This window comes from Tachypleus tridentatus, chromosome 13 (assembly GCF_004210375.1).
Source record: "Tachypleus tridentatus isolate NWPU-2018 chromosome 13, ASM421037v1, whole genome shotgun sequence".
In the NCBI taxonomy this organism is placed as follows: Eukaryota; Metazoa; Arthropoda; class Merostomata; order Xiphosura; family Limulidae; genus Tachypleus; species Tachypleus tridentatus.
In genome coordinates this window covers 60,469,626-60,494,066 of record NC_134837.1, presented here as the reverse complement: position 1 = coordinate 60,494,066, position 24,441 = coordinate 60,469,626, and the positions used below count along the sequence as shown (strand labels likewise).

General features: G+C 33.9%; 1 protein-coding gene across 1 annotated transcript in view; it reads right to left on the bottom strand.

Annotated features, from left to right (window-relative positions):
* LOC143236148 (uncharacterized) overlaps positions 1-22,780 on the bottom strand; it is a 60,763-nt gene extending 37,983 nt beyond the window's left edge. Inside the window, exons 1-3 of the mRNA XM_076474437.1 lie at positions 22,769-22,780; positions 22,018-22,201; positions 15,751-18,145 (exon numbers count right to left, since the gene is read on the bottom strand). Of these exons, the coding sequence (XP_076330552.1) occupies positions 15,751-18,145; positions 22,018-22,201; positions 22,769-22,780 (2,591 nt within the window). The remainder of the gene's footprint in view (positions 1-15,750; positions 18,146-22,017; positions 22,202-22,768) is intronic.
* Between the last annotated feature and the right edge of the window lie 1,661 nt (positions 22,781-24,441).

Sequence of the window (24,441 nt, the reverse complement as noted above, 5' to 3'; positions counted from 1 at the left end):
GTATTTCCAATCAGGAGTGTCTACTTTTCTCAGATGACTTAAAGATAGGTCACAATTGGGGACTGTAAGAAGCCATGGTGGGATGGGCTGACAAGTGGATACAACAATGTTATCCAAGGACAGAACCAATTAATCTAACTGTGCCTGGATTTGAAGGCCAAAAGGAGCAATGGCAGACCGTCTGGTCTGAAAAAGCATGGCCCATCGAGGAATTAAAACACAACTGCAGATGGGATGCTTTGGTAAGGAACGAAGTTTTGAAGCATATAGTAAAGACAGTTGCAAACGGCAGAGGTGCAAAGTCCATGCACTCGTCCATCACACAGACTGTCATTTCTGTATAAAGAAAACTGCTGAAGGGTGACTGTGTCAGCAGGTTTCAGAAATGTTTCCTGTAAGGAAAGACAAACAGGATTGTAAGAAGCAATCAATGTTTTGATGTCATCTAGATTAGAACGTAAACCTCAACAGTTCCATTGTATCAGGGTGGCTATTTTTATTTACCTGTAAGCGAATTGGGCAGAGAACCCTTCATTTACAATCACGTCTTTTTTCCTCACTTTCCTTATTTGAGGGAGTTCTATCGACCTCCATGGATCCTGCCCTGGGTTGATTGGGCAGGTCTTTGCTGTTGGATAGGTATTCCAGAGACTGAGGACGTGAACGAATGACTGTTTTGCATTTTGAGGTAAGAGAAGAAGATGGATCTGAGGAAATGCTTGTACCTGGAACCAAATAATGTGGATCTTGGGGTTTGGTGGAATGTATATAAGGGACAGAGATAGGTGTCGAAGTTGATTCATCTACTTTTTTAACCATGGAGGTCAAAAGACTTTTCATTTGTTTGAAAAATTATTCTTTTGGAGGCACAGAGAGATCTGTCTGCACTCCCACAGTAACTGTGGAACAAAGTGAAGCAGCATACATCCGAGATGAGGTGGTGGACAACAATTTTCAAGCCTCAGGATAGGTAATGTCATGAATCATTTTCAAACATTGCACCTCTTTTTCTTCCAACCATTTAGGGCAACATCGAAAGTAGAACGGGTGAGAGCCATTGCAATTGATGCAATGAGGGCCTGTTTCACATTCATAGGTATCATGGTCCTTGATACTGCAACAAGTACACGTCAAGGAGCCACGACATGACGTCTTCGAGTGACTGAACTGTTGACACTGGAAACATCGGAAAGGGTTTGGAATGTATGGCCATTATCTGCAATTAAGATAACCTGCCTTGATGGTGGCAGATGGACGTGGTGATGTAAATGTCAGAATGAGAACATTGGTCGGCACCATAATTCTATCTTTGCGAGTGGAGATATGCCTCACTGCGGAAACTCCTTGGGTGGAGAAACCAGCGAGAACCTTCGACTCTGAGATGTTCTTCAAATCCCTCTCAACAATAACTCCTTGTGATGAATTCAAAGTAGCATGAGGTGTAACCTCTATAGGTATATCCCCAATTGCCTTTGAATGCAACAGTTCACTATGTTGAGATGTGGATGTTTCCATTAATTTGTCACCAGATCGAAGCTTTTTTACTGACTTTGGGGAGCCAGCAAGTCCCTCTAGTCCCTTCTGAGTGAAAAAGGGAGACATTTTCTTTGAAGGTTTGTCTGAAAGTGAGTGCAATTTAAGAAAATGAGGTATAACAGGTGGTACAGATGGTGAGGATTGCTGCTCAGAATCTTCACGTGGTCGTTTACCTATAAACTGTTTTTCACTATTTTATTAAGATTTTTAATTGGAGTATCCATAATAAAGCAAGGGAAATTTCGGTGCCCACGGACCCCACCCATCATGGAGCCCTACGAGGGTACACACTACAATGTCAAACAAGGACTGCAGCAATGCCAGGGTTTCATGAGCACTATACCCAAACACCAGCATCAGATATAATGTCCATAACACCTGTTGAGAACATCCAACACTGGTACTTGGTTGACTCCAGCCGAGTGGACCAGCCGATTGACCCAAAGGAACCACCCGAATGTCGCCCGTCTACAGGAATTCATTCCAAAAGTGGTGATTTAGGGTTGGGCCTCTCAACCATCAGGATCGTCTCCCCCCTTCACGGGTTGCCACGCACGGCAAATACGTGGGTGGATATTTAGATCCCAGAGGAGATAAACTGAAAGAACAGACCTTCCCTGGGAGGTTCCCTCACCACGTACACGAATCCGCACTGAGGGGCATCTAAACCAGAAGCTGAATAATTAAGACAAATTCTGTTTTTTCTGTAAGTAAATAGAAAACTTTCACAAAACGTTGAGTATGTTTTCCCAAATATGGCCACAAAATGAATTAAGGCAAGGGCTTAAGTTAATCAGTTATAGAAAGGATATGGATCAGATCACATAGCAATAAATCTATGAGAAATATAAATGCTGAAAGATTTGTAATAAATACATAGCTGCAGTGTTCTTCATAAGAGGAGACACTATTCGTCCAACAATAGTGATTTTGTTACAGACCAGACAGACAGACCAGAAGACTCAGTACAGTCAATATTAGTTGAATGAAGATGATCCAGTACTAGTACTAGGTTCAATGTATCCCAATTAACTACTTGAATCAAGGTCCAAGAAGACAACTAATGCCCAACTACAGTAGACAGACCAGTGAAAAATATTCAAATATAGTTGAAAAATGGCTAGAGTAGAGAAGCTAGTGTATTTTTCTGTTAATAGCTTTCAAATTGTTTTTCATAAACCCCATAGTTGTAAGATATCTTCACCTTGGTTTTTAAGATAGAATTGTTCCATATTACTTTTCTTGAACTATAAACTTGTAAAGTTTCTCCACAGTGTATTTTCTTATGTATTGTTTTTAAGTACGAGTTAAACCTCTTTGGAAGCCTGGTCAAAATGCACATCATATTTTTTTTTTTTTGTTAAGAATTCCATAAAAAAAATAATTAGACTAAAAATAATTAAATTTAGTGAGATTGGGAACTAAAATAGTTGACATAAGCTTTTAATTTATATTTTAGTAGTGTAACATTAGATTGGATTTAGTACACCTAACATTTCTTTTAAAACATTGTTTTGTTTAATAAATACACTCTTAAACTAGTTAATTGTCAAAAGTAGGCTTAACAGTATGCTACTGGTATTTAATTATAGTATTGAGTATTTATTTCAATTCTATAAATGATACAATGGTTACAACTAGTTCAGGAGTTAAGCACTCCCACTTTGTTAAGTGTGACTGGTGCAATGAATGGGTTTTATTTGGGAACTCTGGAATACTATGCACTTTTAAGGAAGGTAGTAATGGGGATTTTCAATTCACATGCAGAGTTTGCAGATTGAAGTTTATCCTAACTAAAGTTGAGAAAGCAGATAAAGAGAAGTATTAATTCTTGGAAATGACAGCAGGACTTCAAGAGGAGCTTAAGTTTTTACATGCAAGGGAGACATCAGCTAATATTAACAATGACATTCAGGAAGTTAGAAAGTATAAGGGTTAAAAATAGTAAACTTAACTGTAAAGATCCTATTCTATTAAGCCTTTTTCAGCCTTTGGCTTATGTATACAAAAAAACTATTAGATGGAGGGAAAGCAAAAGAAATAGAGAATATGGATTATGAACTTAAGAGGTTATAGTTGATTCCTTGAAATGACATGTGGATAGAATAGTCTATGGAATAAATAGGGAGGAAAAGTCAGATTGTGCTACCTAATGGCACAAGTGAAAGACATAACTGAGAGAAAACAAGAGGTATAACGAAGACTGGTAACGATGCAGTTTTTGTTGTGCATGTAAAGGCTAATGATATAAAGACTAGGAGTTAATTAATAAATACAAGGGAATGACAAAAGCATTTAAAGATAAAGACTATAAATCAATTGTGTTAGGGACACTGCAGATAAATCTGGAGATCAAATTTTAAGTAGGCCACTAGGGCTAAATGCTAAGCCAAAGTTAATATGTAAAGATGAGCAGGTTAGGTGGTTGGACTTGTGGGATGAGTTCAATGTGAGGAAGGAACTTTTGGGAAGGGATGGTTCACACGAGTAGAAAATGATCTGGTACATTTGCAAGGAAGGTTTTTAAACTAGGACCAAATAGTGGTGACGGCAAAGATAAACTAAATAAAACAAAATTGAGAAGTAGAGGAAAGTTTAGCATAGGAAGTCAATATAGAAATAGTTATAAGAATAGGGTTAATTGTTAATACTGTAGTAGTAGAAATATAGGTCAAAGTTGGGAATAGAAGATTTTGATTTAATGGACATGACATGGTTAAGTTTGGACAATTTTGATGATAGAAATTTTTTTGAAATACAGAGTTATACATCATTTCATAGGGACAAAGTAGTAAAGTGACAAAGAGGGGTAGCTGTACGTGTAGAAAGCGAGTTACACCATGTATGTATATCAGGAATAACTGCAAGAAGAATTAATCTATTTCGGTTTATGTTAGTGGATATCAATGGAAAAAACTCTTAGTTGAAACTTGTTACAGATTACCAGATGAAATTAGTGAGAAACTTTACAATGAGACTAGGATTTGAGCTGTTAATTAAGTCATAATTATGTTTTTTTTTTTAAATTTCAGACATTATTGACTGGGAAATGCTAGAGACAAACCTTGAGGGAGAAAGGTTTCTGGAAAATGTTCAAGGTGAATTTCTTCACTAGCTGGTTCAGAAAAGTACTAGAAACAATGCTATTTTAGATTTATTGTTACATTCTAATACAAAAATGGTTGAGAGGGTGGAAACTGGGGAACACCTAGGTGCAAGTGATCATTGTTGTATTACATTTCATGTATGGCTACATATGGAAATTGGAAATAATTCTATTTTCATTCCAAATTTCATAAAAAACAAATTTTGAAGTGATACAACAAGAATTAACTGTTGTGAACTGGGCAGCTGAGTTACTTGGAAACACAGAGCAAATATGGGAAAAAGTTAAATATTCAAAGCAAGCATATTTCTCATATAAAGAAGAGAGTAGCTGCAACTAAAAATAACAGACTGACTCACAAAGGATGTAAAAGTTTAAAAAAATATCACAAATTTAAGAACAACTGATAGATGAAAACAAAGTTGAACAAAACAGTAGCATAAATTCTGAGCTTGTTAAAATAAAATTTGGAAGTTTAAAGAATGATAAGTCCCTGGGCCAGATTATATTTTCCATAGGAGTTTTAAAGGAGGCCAAGGATTGTATATGTAAAACACTTGCCACGATGTTTTGTAAATCCTTCAACAGTGGACAAGTACCAACATATTCTAAACTAGCTAATGCCACTCCTATCTTTAAGGAAGGTAATAGAAGATGTCTCAGTTATTATTGGCCTACTGTTCTTACATCAGTTGTGGGAAACGTTTTTTGAAAGTCTGATAAAAGGAACTTTACAAAGTCATTTAACAAAACTTAGAATTTTATCAGATGGTCAATACAGTTTTATTAAGGGAAAATTATGCCTTACAGTTTTTTTTTGGCATGCTTTGAAAATGTTACTACATATGTACAAGAGAGTAAGGTTGCAGATTTGGCATATCCAGATTTTAAGAAATCATTTGACAAAGTACCACATAAAGGTTTATAAAGAAACTTATCTCCATCAATGTGGAGATAAGTTAACTAATTAGATATAAGAGTGGAGTGATGGAAGAAATCAAAGGGTTGTTATAAATGAAGTTTAGTAGTTTGGTTTTTGAATTTTGCACAAAGCTACATGAGGACTATCTGCCCTAGTCGTCCCTAATTTAGCAGTGTAAGACTAGAGGGAAGGCAGCTAGTCATCACCACCCACCACCAATTCTTGGGTTACTCTTTTACCAATGAATAGTGGGATTGACCATCACAATATAACACCCCTACAACTGAAAGTGGAAGTTTAGTGACACTGGATTAATGTTGCAGGTGGTGTACCTCAGGGCTCAGTCTCAGAATCATTGCTCTCTTTGATTTAGATTAATGCCATAGAAGAAGGAATGGTCAATAAATTACTTGGATTTGCTGATGATATCAAGGTCTAGGGTTTGCTGCTTGTGAGGAAAATGCTGCTACTTAACAAAAGGACATAGATCATTTAGTGAGTTGGGAAAATAAATAGCAAATGGGTTTCAATTATGATAAATGAAAGATACTGTTTTTGGATTATCATTATTTGAATGGGAATAACCTTAACAGTATTATGAAAGATGGGATCTTGGTATAATACCTGATCAGTTTCTAAAGTCATCCAAGCAACATGCTGTTTCTAGAGAGAGGGCAAATAAGATTTTAAGTTGTATCTACAGAAATATTGAACACATGTCTAAAGTTACAATTTCATTGTATAGGTCACTGGTTAGGTCACATTTTGAGTACTCTGTTTTTTTTTGGGCTGCTTATCTTAGGAAAGACATTGAATTATTGAAAAAGTTCAGAAGAGGGTTACTAAGACGGAGGGTTGTTAAATTAGGAGAGATTACGATCCTTAATACTGTTTTCTCTTAAAAAAAGAAGAGTTACAGAGGATCTGAGTGAAGTGTTTAAGACTGTAAAAGGAATTGATATGTTAATATATCAACATTTTTCATACTTAACAGCAACAATTAAAGAATTAAGGGACACAAATATAGATTTAGGCAAGGTAGAAGCTGTTGTCAGCTAATACAATTTCATTTTCCAAATAGGGTGGTTAGACTATGGAATTGTTTGCCTTCAAATGTTGTGGAGGCAGTAAATTAGAAAGCTTCATAGATATATTAATAATAAAAGATGACTCTAGTTTTTTTAAATGTATTTATTTAATAGTTTAGTTTGCCTTAAAAAATGGGGCAGCCAAGGTGGACAAACAGATCTCTTGTTGGCTATAAACAGTATATTAAAATTTAATGAAACATTATCATCAACGTATGTTAATGCATTTGGCACTGTACAAATTTACAATTAAAATGTTGGTATTGTTTATTATCTCATCTTTATTTCATACAATATTTTTAGTATTCACTTCTATGAACTCTAAATGCCCCCTCCTCCATACAGAATTTGTATCCTTAACATACCACTCAGTGTCTAAACAGTTAAAAATTGAACTTCCTATCTTCTGGGTTTGTCAAACCCATCCATCTCATCTTTCTAGGTAATTTTCTAATCATATTTTGCTACCTGATGGACATATTTATAGTGAACAGAAAAAGATATTATATTTACTTTATTTAACAGCTATACTTACACCTTGCACTCTTGTCAAATGGGTGTCCATCTTTGGTATTGGAAGTGCATTGCAATACCTTAATGGTCAGTTTTGATGTAATCTTCCTCTTCACAGAAGACCTAACAACTGAAACCTTCAAGAGAGCTTCAGAACTTTATATCCAAGACCCCAACCCATTGATACACAATGTAGCAACCAAGTAGCAACCCTTATAGAATTCACTACCACCAAAACTAAGTTTATGTTCAGTAACCAAAATTACCGAGAAATAAATGGCCGGAGTATGGGCAATCCCATGTTACCAGTTCTAGCCAACATTTCTTATGACACAGACTGAATCTCCAGCAATCAATTCAGCATTACACTGGTGTAGTTATGCTGATACAATTGCTGGATTCATATCTACAGAACACAGTTTTTTCAACCACATTAACTCAATAGACCCCAACATTAAGTTCACCTGTGAACAAGAAAAAACTAACCAAGTAGCATTTCTTAATGTCAAGATCACGAGAACTGATACACAATTCAAAACATAAATCCACAGAAACATCACCCATTCTGTATAAAACATTCCCTGAAACCCAGTGCATGAAACAAAACAAAAACTCAACATATTAAGAAACCAAATAAACACAGCCACAAAACTATGCTCACCCAATAAAATTAATGATGAAATCAACAAAAATAAAACAATCCATCAACATCAACAAATTTCCTCCAAAAACGTGGAAAAAAATTATATGCATACACCTAGACCAACAACAAACAAACAATAATAAATCCCAAGATACAACAAATTACAAAACCTTAGACTGCTGCATACCATACATTCCCAACATCAGTGAAAAATAACCAATATTTTGAAAAAACTTACAATGAAACACAACATTAAAGTAAACACCAAATTTATTCAAAAACCAGGTACAAAACTCACATCCATACTATGTAAAATACTACAATGACAAACACAATACCACCATTATTGATAAAATACAATGCAACAACTGCCACAACTTCTATATTTGGGAAACAAGCAGAAAAATGGAAACTAGATTAAAAAAACACCTTCACACGTTTTTTAACACTTCAAATCAAATAAACACAACATAACAATAGAAAACTCCTAGATACTGAACAGGGAAACAAATACAAACAAACACAAATCAGAAGAAGCCCTACTTATACAGTAACTATAACCAAAATTAAACCATAAAGGAACACCTTTATACTTGTACTAATTAATAACCTAACATCCACCTGCAATGTCCCCTACAATCCCATACACGTTTAAACTCTCATCCCTAAAACATGTGTCCCTCAATGGTCAGTTGCAAACTCTCTCTTTGTTAACCTGAAGATGACCTAGGAAGATCAAAACACTGTTCTCTGTTTATCAATAAAAGTGTTAGTACCCATACCAGCTGTTCTGAGATACATTGCAGGGCAATTTCTCCCAAGGTCAGCACCAGGTTGAGAAAACACCATAGATGAACACCCCTTTGGCAAGATTGCAAAATCTTACTTAAAAGAGGGTGTCACAACCATGACAAATGAGACTGTTGAGCTAAGAGACAAGATAGTGGTAGTTCCTCCCTCACATTGTGGTGACAAGAATAAAATAAGTAGGTAGAAAGCAGAAGGAAAGTTATACTGGAAACTAATGCAAACATTTGAAAATAGCAGATGGAAAACCATAAAATAACTGACTCGATCAGCAACCCATCTAACACAAGGTTGGAAGACAAAAAAAGAAAGCTTTATTTTTCCATTTGAATTGGACATAAGAACAGTGGGAAGTTTCTCAGTCTACAGCCTTAGATGAATAAAAATGATAAAGATTTCAAAGAAATAGCAGGTTTCCAGCACCCTGCCATACCAAAGAGTTGTATCATAGCCCTAAAAGCCCTGAGTAAGGTCTGCAACATATTCATATCTCATACAAAGGTGGAGAAGTAGCCATCACGAACAGAAGTGAATGTGTAAATGAAATGGACAAACAGTTGACGGAAAACTCCATGTAAACAAAGAAGGAGAAATGTTTCGTGAAGGAAGCTGGAACATTAATGTAGAAAGCAAGGAAGATCCTAGAAAAAACAGAGATTAATGTACTTAGAAAGAAAAGCATCACACCCCAGCCAGGATGCTAAAAGGTGTAAAAACCAACAACCTCATGAAGTCAATAATATGTGACATAGGTAGTGCCCCATACAGGCTAGCTAAGGCCCTGGCCAAACCACTATACCAGGCCTTAGGCTGTATAAGCAACTCGCATCTGAAGAAGACAAGAAGTAAGAATCAAGAACAAGAAGGAGTTTAACTTTGATGTAAAGTCATTCACAATGGTGCCTGCAGAAGTGCTATTAAGGTGACACAAGAGATGAAAGACAATGAAGGTTACACCAAAACCATATTGTTGTAAAGTGTAGCTTGTTTGAGTTTGTGGGACAGGAATACCACAAGCATAGAGGGCTGGCTATGTGTTCACTATTATGTCCTGTCCTAACTTCCCTAATAATTGTGGCATTAGAAGAAGAACATCACAAAGATGTCATGGGCAGGTACATGACATGGTTGAGATATGTGGATGATGTTAAAACCATAATACCTAGAAGGCAAGATAGCAGGTGACATTAACAAGACTGAATGGGATAACAAAAGAACAAAATGGCCACATACCATTCCTTGATATATTGATTTGGAAAAATGACAAAAGACAAAGATTCTCTATGTACTGAAAATAAACCAACAAAGATTTCATACACTTCTTCACAGAATGTAATAATTAAGTAAAGAGAGGGGTGACATTGGGCTTCTTTCCTGGGGGTTTAAGCTATGCAGCCCTGATTTATTAGATCAAGAAAATGAACACATAAGGGAAGCTATAATATCATAAAAGCATTTTTTTTTAAACCAGACATAAGCTAACTGGTTAATGATAAACCACTGCAGGATGTTCGGAACCTGGTTATCCATAAGTTCCTTACAGTTTCAAGATTAGTGTTATCAGCTTAGCGTAACCACATTCACAGTTAACTGAATGAATACTCAACTAGGGTTACCAGCCTAGTGTAATCACATTCACAATTTATTGAATGAATACTCAACTAGGGTTACCAGCCTAGTGTAATCACATTCACAATTTATTGAATGAATACTCAACTAGGGATACCAGCCTAGTGTAATCACATTCACAATTTATTTAATGAATACTCAACTAGTGTTATCAGCTTAGTGTAACCACATTCAAGATTGACTGAATGTATAATTAACTAGGGTTACCAGCCTAGTGTAACCACATTCAAGATTGACTGAATGAATACTCAACTAGAGTTACCAGCCTAGTGTAACCACATTCAAGATTGACTGAATGAATACTCAACTAGTGTTATCAGCTTAGTGAAACCACATTCAAGATTGACTGAATGAATACTCAACTAGTGTTATCAGCTTAGTGAAACCACATTCAAGATTGACTGAAGGAATACTCAACTAGTGTTATCAGCTTAGTGTAACCATATTCAAGGTTAACTGAATGAATACTCAACTAGGGTTATCAGCTCAGTGTAACCACATTCAAGGTTAATGGAATGAATACTCAATTATTGTTATCAGCTCAATTTAACCACATTCAAGATTAATTAAATGAAGATTCGTGTAGTGTTATGAACCTAGTGTAACTAAATTCAAGTTTAAATGACTTAAAATCCAAGTAAGTCAGTCATGCTTATGCCTCCCTGTTTCAAGTAATTTCTTGCTCTCTTGCCAAAGTGATGTCTATTTACATGCTCACAAGGATAAAACAAAAAGATGGAAAGCAGAATGAGAAATTATACTGGAAGCTAGTGCCAAAATGTAACAACAGTGGATGAAATACCATGGGAAAAACCATCCTCATCAACAACCTGTTAAACAGAAGATTGGAAGATGAAGAAAAGTTTATCTTTCAGTTTCACCTTCAACAAAGGAGTAGTGAAAAGACGTTTTTTAGACCCTGCAATCTACAACCATACATGGACTAACAATGGTGCAGATAAACAAGGAATAGCCACCTAAAGTTTCTCAGTCTACAGCTGTAGATGAATAAAAATAATAAAGATTTCAAACAAGACATAGCAGGTTTCCAGCACCCTGCCATACCAAAGAGTTGTATCATAGCCCTAAAAGCCCTGAGTAAGGACTGCAACATATTCATATCTCATACAAATATAGATGGAGAAGTAGCCATCACGAACAGAAGTGAATGTGTAAATGAAATGGACAAACAGTTGATGGAAAACTCCATGTAAACAAAGAAGGAGAAATGTTTTGTGAAGGAAGCTGGAACATTAATGTAGAAAGCTAGAAAAATCCTAGAAAAAACAGAGATTAATGTACTTAGAAAGAAAAGCATCACACCCCAGCCAGGATGCTAAAAGGTGTAAAAACCAACAACCTCATGAAGTCAATAATATGAGACAGAAGTAGTGCCCCATACAGGCTAGCTAAGGCCCTGGCCAAACCACTATACCAGGCCTTGGGCTGTATAAGCATCTCACATCTGAATACAAGAAGTGAGAATCAAGAACAAGAAGGAGGTTAACTTTGATGTAAAGTCATTCACAATGGTGCCTGCAGAAGTGCTATTAAGGTGACACAAGAGATGAAAGACAATGAAGGTTACACCAAAACCATATTGTTGTAAAGTGTAGCTTGTTTGAGTTTGTGGGACAGGAATACCACAAGCATAGAGGGCTGGCTATGTGTTCACTATTATGTCCTGTCCTAACTTCCCTAATAATTGTGGCATTAGAAGAAGAACATTACAAAGATGTCATGGGCAGGTACATGACATGGTTGAGATATGTGGATGATGTTAAAACCATGATACCAAGAAGACAAGACATGCAACAACATTAGTAAAACCAATTGGTAATTCTTTTTAAAGCACACTGTTCTGTTACATTAAGCATAACAACTGCAAGGTATTTTTTGGCACAATAATAACAAGTAAACTTATTTAATAAAACTTACAGTTCACTAGTCTTGGTGAATGTGTTACCATCATGAGTGCAAAATTCTACTCTTAATAAGACTAAACAGAATAATAAAAGACATACAAGTTCTCAATGGAAGACAATATTGGCAAAATACCATTCCTTGACACTTTGATTTGGAGAAGTACAACAGATCAAGGTTCTTTGTGCAATGAAAACAAATCAAGAGAAATGATTTCATACACTTCTTAGCACATAATAAAGTGAAGAGATAGGGTGGCATTGGGTTTCTTCCTGGGGGTAGGTAGGTATTTCATGTTTATTGGCACAAAGCTACTAGGCTATCTGTGCCAAACAAGATGTAGTACACTATAATGGTATATGGAAATGAAGGTAAAAATATGTAAATTAAGACTTGCCAGAAACATTGAAGTTCAAACTTGCTGTCAGTCACCTGAAGTTGGCCTTTCCAGTCCTGGATTCAGGTTAAAATAAAATTAAAATGTGTAAAAGAAATCATGCTAAAAAAGTGTATAGTCCAATAAAAACCTTAAGTTAAAAAGACCAATGGCTCTTAAAAATGTAAAAACATGAGTGAGGTGGCCAGTATCACCTGTGACATTGGCTAATGTCAAGGGCAAACCTACCTTAAAAATATTTTTAAAATGGCATCGTTGTTCTTGGCTGTAACGATAGCATGATAATAAAATATGTATGATTGAGACATGAGTGCAACATAGACCACACACTGGTGTATCAGTGCCATATAAAAGGAAGTAGCAAGTTAAAAAACTGTGACCAATGTGTAGACTAGCCAAAACAACTTCCTCCTTTCAATCCTTACAGAAACAAGAAACAAAGAGTTAAGGAGGACTTAATTTGAAAAAGTTTATTATTTCATGGCTCACTCCAGGTCGACTGCCAACTGGTGTATAGTCGGGTTTTGTATGGAACAGGGATGGTGGTGATAGACCAAAACAGATGGACTTTGTCATTCAGTCACCTACCTCATTCCCACGAATACCAAAATGACCTGGTATCCAAAAAAACAGGACAGAGATAAATGATCCAGTTTGTTTAGGAAATTGATAAGAATAGGTTGGTAACAAACATGGAATGATGTCAAGGCCAATAGACATGTGAGTGAATCAGTATAGATCATACAATTTGTATATTGCATAGTTTCAATATGATTCATGGCAAGAGAAATGGCATAAAATTCAGCAGTGAACACAAAAACTGTAGAGGGGATTCTGTGTGCTAGAACCGAACTGTAACAAACCATGGCAGAACCTACAGAGTCACCTGATTTTGAACCATCCATACACATGGGAATGGATGGATTGTTTGAAAGATGTTCAGCAAATAAAGAGCAATATTTCCAATTGGGAGTACCGGCCTCCCTCAGATGACTCAGATATAGGTCACAGTTTGGAACAGTAACCATGGTGGAAGAGGCCAAACTGCTCATACTGCTATGCTATTCAAAGATATATCCAATTTTTCTGATTGTGCCCGAATGCAAAGATGAAACGGAACAATGGCAGATTTTATATTATAGAAAAGTGTGGCACACTGAGGATGAAAAACACAACCACAAGTAGGATGCTGTGGTAAAGAGCATAGTTTGGAAGCATACATAAGTTCTTCCTGGGGGTCTAAGATATGCAGCCCTGAATTCTTAGATGAAGAAAATGAACACATAATAGAAGCTGTAATATCCCACAGGCATGTATATAAAACTAAATGAAAAGGTAAGAAACATCATGGAAAGAAGCAATGACAGCAGACATGACGAGGAAAACAAGAAGTTATGTTCACAGTGGTCCCAGTGTCTGGGATGCAAATCCCATCAACAGACTAATGAGACACAACCATAGAAGTGGTTATAAAAACAATAATAATAAAGCTGCTAAAGGACAGGAGACAAACACACCAGAGTAGTATATAGTATTCCAAGTTACAGATGATGTAATATTTATAAAGGTGAAGCTGCCAAAGACCTGACAATTATAGTAAATGAGCATAAAACAGACATCAGAAAACACATCATAACCAATGTTACAGTTGCACATGCAGAGGAAGCAGGACACCAGCATAAATGGAAGGAAATTAAATTATCAGCAAAGGGATTGAAAATCAACAAAGGAAAGCTATATAGCTCCTTACATCTAATTAGAAACAACTAACACAATAACAGGAGATTACAAATGATCAGAAAGAGCAGCAATTCTAGTGAAACAAGGGTAGGATGTTGATTGGACAGGTCATAGTTAACATACAACAATAATGAACCAATCGAGAAGTGGTATGGTGCAGTGACCAGGCTACTCCGGGAAAATTCACATATACATGCCTTGTAAGACACTATAGTGTCACACTTCCTTGAACAAGACTTGTAGTCAAAATGTTGAGAAAATAAAGATCATGTTATAGCAATCTTTACCTCATTGCCACCTAATATCTGTATCTAGGGTACTTAGAAAGTGGATTAAATATGTTTTTAGACATATTATTCTACTGCATGACATACTTTTTCTGTGCTTTAAAATACATATATGAAATCTATATGAATTTGTTTTTAAATAAATTAAATATTAGTACAAAAATATTGAAATGTAGCACAATTACTCTACAAGTACAAAAACTGCACATTTTGTTTATGGTGTTTACAACAGATGGTCTCTCACTGTGATTGTGATGAAGGTACAAAATATAGGCAGTAAAAACTTTAAATCTCACAAAATGATACATTTAAAGGAAAAGATAATGATTAACTTTTCTCTTTCAATTGATTTCTTAATAAAAACGCTTTATTATAATACAGATATAATAAGATATGGACACTCCAAAATAAAAATATCTACTATTATTAGTATTAATATAACAGTCATGTTTCACTCAGACTGATTCAGTAAATACCTTATCAATTTATAGACAAATCTTTAGTAAAAATACTTTAATAAAGAATATGAATTATGTACAAGACTTGTAAGGTTTACCTAAAGCTTACTAAATTATGTGAAGATAGACCCAGTGTATTCAGAGTTAAATTCTCCGCGTGTTTAGTGTCAACATTTTGGGGTTTTGTCCAACAGATCAAGCCACGATGAGGTGATACTTCCAAACTGTTTGCCATAAACTCCATAATGGTAAGGTTTCATAAACTTGTGTAACCTCCAATGCCATTTACATTTTTTATTTGTCCTAAAGTATTTTTCACCCATTATAAAACTTACTTGTCAACAGTTTTACACAAACTCCATAACAGAAAGGTCTCACCAGTGTGCATTCTTATAACATTTTTAATTTATTATTTATTTAAAACTGTTTTCCACAATTTTCATAATTACAATATTTCTTCACAGTATATCTTCTTTGATGGACTCTAAATGACTTACTTGTTTTAATGTGTTTTTCACACACTATACCACTATATGGTTTTCTTCACTTATATTCTTCTTTGAATGAGTTTTTCACACTATACAACTATATGGTTTTCTCCAGTTCCTCTTCTTCTTTGAATGTGTTTTTCGCATACTATACAACTATATGGTTTCTCCAGTTCATCATCATCTTTGATGCACTTTTAATTCATTATATGCTCCAAAGTCTTTTCCACAATTTTTACAACAGTACAATTCTCTTCTTTATGTATTCTTTGATGTATTTTAAAGGACCTACTAGTTACAAACTGCTTTCTACACACTATGCAACTGTAAGGTTTCTCTCCAGTATGTGTTCTCTGATGCACTCTTAAATCACTGTTTGAAACAAACTGTTTTCCACACACTATACAACTGTAAGGTTTCTCCCCAGTGTGTCTTCTTTGATGTACTTTTAAGTAAGAGTTACTAACAAATACTTTTCTACAAACTTCACAACTGTACGGTTTCTCTCCAGTGTGGATTCTTTGATGTATTTTTAAGTACGAGGTACTTCCAAACTGTTTTCCGCAAACTTCACAACTGTAAGGTTTCTCCCCAGTATGTGTTCTCTGATGTTTTTTTAAGTTACAATTACTTCCAAACTGTTTTTCACAAACTTTACAACTGTAAGGTTTCTCCCCAGTATGCATTCTGCAATGTATTTTCAATTCATTGTTTGTCCAGCACTGTTTTCCACAAACTGCACAAAAGTAAGGTTTCTCCTCAGTGTGTATTCTCTGATGTATTTTCAAGTAACAGTTACTTTGAAATTTTTTCCCACAAGATGTACAGTTATAAGGTTTCTCTCCAGTGTGTATTCTGTCATGTATTTTTAAGTCATTCTTTCTTTTAAATAGTTGACCACATATGGCACAGCTGTAAGGTTTCTCCCCTGTGTGTATTACTTCATGTTTATTCAAGTTGGAGCTATTTCCAAATTTTTTCCCACAAACTGCACAACTGTAAGGTTTCTCCCCAGTGTGTATTCTTTGATGTATTTTTAATCTGTTATTTGTTCCAAATTTTTTCCTACAAACTGTACAACTGTAAGGTTGTTCTCCAGTGTGTATTCTCTGATGTATTTTTAAATCAGTGTTTGTTATAAATTGTTTTCCACAATTTACACAACAGTAAGGTTTCTCCCCAGTATGTATTCTCTGATGCACTTTCAAATCACTGTTTGCTACAAACTGTTTTCCACACACTATACAACTGTAAGGTTTCTCCCCAGAGTGTCTTCTTTGATGTACTTTTAATTCAGTATTTGTTCCAAAGTCTTTTCCACAATTTACACAACAGTGAGGTTTCTCACCAGTGTGTATTCTCTGATGAATTTTAAAAGATCTACTAGTAACAAATTGTTTTTCACAAACTGCACAACTGTAAGGTTTCTCCCCTGTATGTATTCTTTGATGTACTTTCAAATCACTGTTTGTTACAAAATGTTTTCCACAAACTATACAATTGCAAGGTTTCTCCCCAGTATGTGTTCTTTGATGTATTTTTAAGTAAGACTTTCTTCCAAATTGTTTTCTACAAACATCACAACTGTATGGTTTCTCTCCAGTATGGATTCTTTTATGTATTTTTAAGGTGGAGGTACTTCCAAACTGTTTCTTACAAACTTCACATTTGTAAGGTTTCTCTCTTGTATGTGTCCTCTGATGTTTTTTTAGGTTACAGTTACTTCCAAATTGTTTTCTACAAACTGTACAAGTGTAAGGTTTCTCCCCAGTATGTACCCTGTGATGTATTTCTAATTCACTGTTTGTCCAACATTGTTTTCCACAAATTGAACAACCATAAGGTTTCTCTCCAGTGTGTATTCTCTGATGTATTTTTAAATTACTGTTTGTTACAAACTGTTTTCCACAATTTGCACAATTGTAAAGTTTCTCACCAGTGTGTAATCTTTGATGAAGTTTTAAGGATCTATTAGTTATGAACTGTTTTCCACACACTACACAAATGTAAGGTTTCTCTCCAGTATGTATTCTTTGATGCACTTTCAAATCACTATTTTTCACAAACTGTTTCCCACATACTATACAACTGTAAGGTTTCTCTCCAGTGTGTATTCTGCGATGTATTTTTAAGTAAGAGTTACTTACAAGTTGTTTGCCACAAACTTCACAACTGTAAATTTTCATAAAAGCATGCCCCCTCTGATGTTGCTTTAATTCATTTGTCCTAAACTCTTTTCCACAAGCTATTAACCTGTTAGGTTTATCTCCAATATGTATTCTCTGATGCACTTTTAATGCACTGTCTGTTCCAAACTCTTTTCCACACACTACACAAGTGTAAGGTTTCTCCCCAGTATGTTTTCTCTTGTGCTGTTTAAAGTTCTCCACTGTTCCAAATTCTTGTCTACAGAATTCAGAACTGTACGATTCATCACCAGCCTCAGGTATATTAGGTATTTTTACATAATTTTCATTATAGTTTGATTTTTCAGAAACACTGGTTAGATTTTGGGATTTGATGACTTCTGTAGAAAAATCTTCTTGTTTTAAAAGTTCATAATTTGGAAACTGATGTCCACAATAGATGTTTACACCAGTCTTTATATCTAAAATTAAAAGATATAATGCAACATAGTTAATAATAAAGACATCATAATTAATTTATTTATTGAAATTCTAATTCAGTATGAAGGATCGTAATGACACCAACACAAAATATCAAGATATTACAAGGTAACAAATAATTACAAGGAAACTTTCACAGTAACAGAGAGAGCTGCTACAATGTGGTATCATGTAACCAGTGTTACTTGCAGACAAGACAATTTATACACTTAATTACAAAATATCTAAACACTCTAACGCTTCATCCTGTTAATATGGCTACTAATCAAACATATATTAGAGGAACACAATGAATCACTTTGTCCATCTAGGATGGCCTGTCCACTAAATCAAACAGAAAACTTAATTCCTAAAAGCCATCCCTTATCATTCAAATCAAGCTTTCCCTAAGTAAACTGAATTTACCACTTCTGAATACAGACTTTTCCAAACAAAAATATAGCTTTAACTAAGGATGGTTTTTATTTACCCTAAGAAAATTTATATTTGTTCTCTAGTCTTTCCATTTTTACCCCTGAATGCAACAAAAAAAGGTGGATCAACTCTATCCCTTTACAAATTTAAACATGTCAACCAGATCCCCCTCTAGTTCTTATTTGTCTGATATAAAATAAGTTTAAAGATCTTAACTTTCTCATTCGAAGTATCATTCAGTAGCCATCCCCTGAACACTATTCAACAATTCAATTTTGTTTCTAGGGTAAAGAGCCCAAGACTGATCCCACTACTCTAAATGTTGCTTAACCAGTGAACTATGCACAGTGATGTTATAACCTTGTTAAACTTGTATTCAACATTTCTGTAGGTACAGCATAAACTCCTGTTTGCTCTGGCACTAGCAACAGCATATTGCTTGGGTGGCTTAATACACTGATGAACCCGATTTATTTCTTCCATAACACTGTTAAGGATATATCAATGAAAATTTTGCTCATAATTCAAACTGTGATACCCCACTTGCATGACCTTTTTGCATGCGTTATTATTAAGCCATCTGCAAATTATTCATCCAACATACCAAACAATCCAAATCCTTTTGTAGAGCAGTAACATCCTCCTCACATTTAGCAACACCAATTCCTATAAATGTCACCAGCAAATTTAAATAACCTATTCACCGTTCCTTCAGCTATGTCACTGGTAAAAATCAAAATAGCAAAAGTTCTAATACTGAGCCCTAAAATACTCCACTTTTAACTAATTAATTCTGAATGAACTCCATATCTAACAACCCTTTGCTTTATTCATCTAGCCTGTTTTCTATCCAATAAACAAACATATCCCCCCCACACACCTATAGTGATTTTTTTTTTTTTTAAACAAGACTTATGCAGTACTTTGTCAAGTTACTTCTGAAAATCCAGATGCACCACATGCACTATGCTGACTGTCCAACAAAATTGTAATATTTGTTAAGTAAAACATCTTTCACTAAACTTTCCTAAACTCCTCCCACTACTGATGTATTAACAGATCTATAGTTACTGGGACAAATCTTATCACCTTCTTCTAATCTTCTGTGACTAACCACCATTCAAAGATTTACAAAAACAATGCAAAAGAAATTTAACATATTCAACTGTTAACCACTTTCAAAACCCTTTGATAAATATTACCTGGCTCAGAAGCTTTATCATTCTTTAAACTTTCCAATATTTTATTATCTTGTCCAATCTTGTTTCTACCTAAGAACTCTTTTAAACATGAAGAATTGTGCTTAGATCTTCATTGGTAACAAATAAAGAAAAGGCAGGATTTCGTAAGCCAAGCATTACATTCTGGGACAACATGGGTACTACTGGTTCATCTTAGCTGTCCTATCCTCTAACCTTAACTAACAAATAAATAAATTAAAAATAATAATAATAATACAATAAAAATTACCCATACAGCTATTTAGCCTTCTCTTAAATTTACTGCCTATACAACAACTGAAGGCAACCACTCTGTCAGAAAAATAAAGCTGTTTTAGATGAAGATGATCTCTACCCCTGCTAACATTTGTTTATGTGTGTCTCTCAGTCCTACTGTTATCACTGTTAAGTATGAAAACAGATGATGCATCAACACTATTTATTCCCTTAACAATCTTAAATATTCCAGAAAGATCCACTTTAGCTTTTTTTTTTTCCAATATCAGATTTCATAGATCCTAATCTCTCCCCATATGATAACCTCTCCATCACAGACACCATTCTAATAATCCTTCTCTTAATCCTCTCCAATAATATTCTACCTAGAGTAGAGAGCCCAAGACTGAACAAAATACTCAAAATGTGACCTAACCTGTGACCTATAAATTGAAATTTCTGTAGATATAACTTAAAATCCTATTTGCTCTATCACAAGTAACAGCACACTGCTTGGATGGCCTTAGAGACTGACTGATTATTACTCCAAGATCCCTTCTTTCATAACACAGTTAAGGTTATTTTCATCCAAATTATACTTATAATTCAAATTATGACAACTCACATACATTATCTTTCATTTATTATAATTAAAACTCAGCTGCCATTTCTCCACCCAATTCACTAAATAATCTGAATCAACAGCATCCTATTCATATCTAGCAACACCCAAGACCTTAATACCAACTGCAAAAATAGTAATCTATTGAACATACCTACAAACATGTCATTGATGTAAATAATAAAAAAGAGTAATGATTTTAAGACTGACTCCTTATGTATCCTACTTGTAACATTAATCCAGATTGACTGAACTCCATTTTTAACAACCTGCTACTTTTCTTCTCTTTAGCTACTCTTTTATCCAATCTGCTTACTAATCCCTACAGATTACAAACTTTTTTTGCTAGCTTTTCACATGAAACTTTGTCAAATGTTTTTTTGAAAATCCATATGCACCAAACATACACCCTTACTCTTGTCTACATAAACAGTACCTTTTCAAAGAATGTCAAAAGATTTGTAAGGCAAGATTGTCCCTTAATGAAACCATACTGACTATCCAATAAAATTCTAAAACTTTGTTAAATGACTTTCTAAAGCATTGTTTTATTAGACCTTTCAAATCTTTTTACACAACTAATGGGACTATAATTACTGGGAGAACTTTTGTCACCTCTCTTGAAATGAGGAGTGACATTATCTAACTTCCAATCCTTGAGTAGTGGGCAGGCAAATCTTGAACAGTTGATACATGGAAATGAGATAACTGCATTAATTCTTAAAAATTTGTTAGTAAAAATACAAAAAAAGCAAATGCTATCTCATATACATCAGATACAATCCTTCCTTTCTCACCTCTTATGGATCCTACCCCAATCCTAAAATTTTGTTTACCCTTAATGCTTATAAAGAAACCTTTACTGTTAATTTTTACATTTTCAGCCAACATTTTGTCAAACATCCCTTTTGATTTCCTAATTACCTGTTTCACCATCTTCCTTCATCTTCTAAATCTCCCATCACACCACTCAATTTTCTTAAATTCTCTGTCTTATGTTTGTTGTGAACCAACCTGTTTTGTTTTTTTTTTTACTTGCTGCTACCCTTTTCTTTCTCTATTTACTTTGAATATTTAAATATTTTCTACATCTGATCAGTGTCTCCAAATAAATCAGTCACCTGATTCACAAAAGATAATTCCTGTTACATCCTTCAAAATTTATATTCAAAAAAATATATTATCTACACATATTACCACTCAAATTTCATTTAACAGCTTTTCAGTTGTTTTATTGTAATTTTATCACTTTAATACCTTTAACTTGATAATTTCCAAGTTAAGGTATCACATACATCAAACATGGATCTCTAATCCCCCCTCATTACCAAGAATATTATTAAATCTTTAATGAACTTATTTTCCACATATTTGCACTTACCACATGAACTTTCTAATCTAGATTCAATTTGTTGTAAATGTTCTTGAAGTTTAGTTTCTGTTTTCACATTCACAACATTATAATTTGAACTATCCAGGTCATCATCACTGTTGTTACTGAACTCTGAAATAACATCATCTTGTTGATAATCAGGCTGCTCTGTTTTCACTTTGTACAATGTGTTCTAAAATCAAACACCAGATGAATAAAAATAACAACTAGTGACATCAGCAAAATAAGTATTGTGTCCATAAGTTACTAACTAGAAATTTAACATTACAAATATAATAATTTATAACCAATAGTACAGTGTGTTTTGGATTCATGAATCTAAAGACAAGAAATTACTAAAAACAAAATATCTAATAGCTTAAGTTTTTGTATTGAAATAAAATACAGAACACTGAGTTTTATAATGATATTATAAAGTAAAACTAGATAAGGATATTCTTGTAAAATGAAACAGAAAACAATGTTGTAAGTATGACCAGATACCAGTATTACAAATTTACTGTTATCTCAAAATGGTACTTTAGCCACATTTCAGTTAGGTAATATAGAAACTAGTGGTAATTCTGAAGTTTTACATTCTTAGGATGAAAAGGAAATTTAAGGTAATTTTGTAAAACAAGTACAAATTAAGAGAGGGATATGATAAAAAGAATTTCATCTAACCATTGTCCACTAGACAACTCACATTGGCTCCAAGAAAAAGATATATTTCAAATAAAGCAGATAGACATTAAAATACCTTCTTGCCCATTAATAATGAGACAAACAAAACATATTTTGCTGTAAGTGGAATTCCTTAATATATTATAGTAACCCGAGATTAATTTCTTTTTTTCATACTTTTTTTAAAGTAAATTAAATATGCTTTCATTTTATATGATACTTACCTTCTGTTATGCACCATCTGAACATTTAGCCTAAAATATTTTTTGAAAGAACTTTCAACATAAATTGTTAGCATTTTCTACTTTATGAATCACTTATATGAAGCAAACACACCATATTTATTTTGTCTGTTTTTTAAAATATACAGTAATCCTTACTGGAGTTTTAAAATAATTTTCAATTACCAATAAAGTAACCTAAAAAACAAAGTGTACAGCCAGCCAAAGAAACTTTAGGCCTCTACATCATAGATTCTCCTTTTGAATTTACCTTTAGTGAAATTTAAAAGAAAGTTGTATCACATATACATATATATAATCATACAGTAATTCATTCATTTGTATTTGTAAAGTAAATTGATAATCAAATAAATACATATCTTGCAATTGCTACTAAAGGTAATAATATTTTTATTTAAAACTTATCACAATTGCAATTTAAAATAATTAAGTAGCCAATTTATTTATGTGTATTACATGGATAGAATAAACATAAAACATTGAATAAATATAAAGGATAAGTCATTAGTATATGTTAAGGAGTTAAGAGTGCTATGGAAGAGAAGAAGACTTTTAAAACTTAAGCTCTTACAGACTTTAAAATTATTTATAGAAACTTGAGTTAAATAGCAAGAAAGCATAACTTATAAAATTGGTAAATAAAAGTAAGGTGATCAAAGGTGTAACTTGTAGCTCAGTGATAAATAAATACAATTTAAGGATTAGTTTATTATCTCGTGTTTTAAGGATCAACTTATTTACTTGAACTTGGATTCCTTAGTTTAAATTCTGCTTATAGATATAGGTAGGCCATAATATAAATCAAATACCCTGTATTATTATAATTATTTATATATCAAAGTAAAGACTAGTTACTGTCATTTCTAAAAAATTCTATTGCAAAGTTCTATATAATTAAATACACCATTAACTATCTAGGTGTTAAGAGAAAGTAGTGATGAAAAAATTATAACTTATTTTAGTTATTTGATATTGAATATTTATTTCCAGGCTGTAAGTAAGTATAAATGCAATGGTTTAAAACAATGCACAATTAAACCATTCACAGTTTCTCATGCATAATGGGTGCAATGGTTTTATTTAGGAACTCTGGGCTGACATATACTCTTAAAGAAGCTAGTAGTGAAGATGTGTAATTTGTATGTAGAGTTTGTAAGTTAGAGAAGTTAGAGACTATTCTAATTAACTTAAAGCAGATACATAAAAGGAAAGATACAGTGTGTTAAACAGTAGAAATATTTGAAGAGGAGTTTAAAGTGTTACATACTAACACTAACTTTCAGCAGAGTTAGAAAGAGTATCATTAGGGTTAAAAGTAGTGGATTTAATTGTAATGAACCTGTTCCATTGAACAACAGATTTCAGCCCTTGGATAGAAAAGGATAAGCATGATAATCTTAAGGAGGTTGTAGTTATAGGTGATTCACTGAAAAGGAATGTGGATAGGATAGACTGTGTGGTAGACATGAAGAAAAGAATCAGATTATGTTAACTGGGGTACATATGG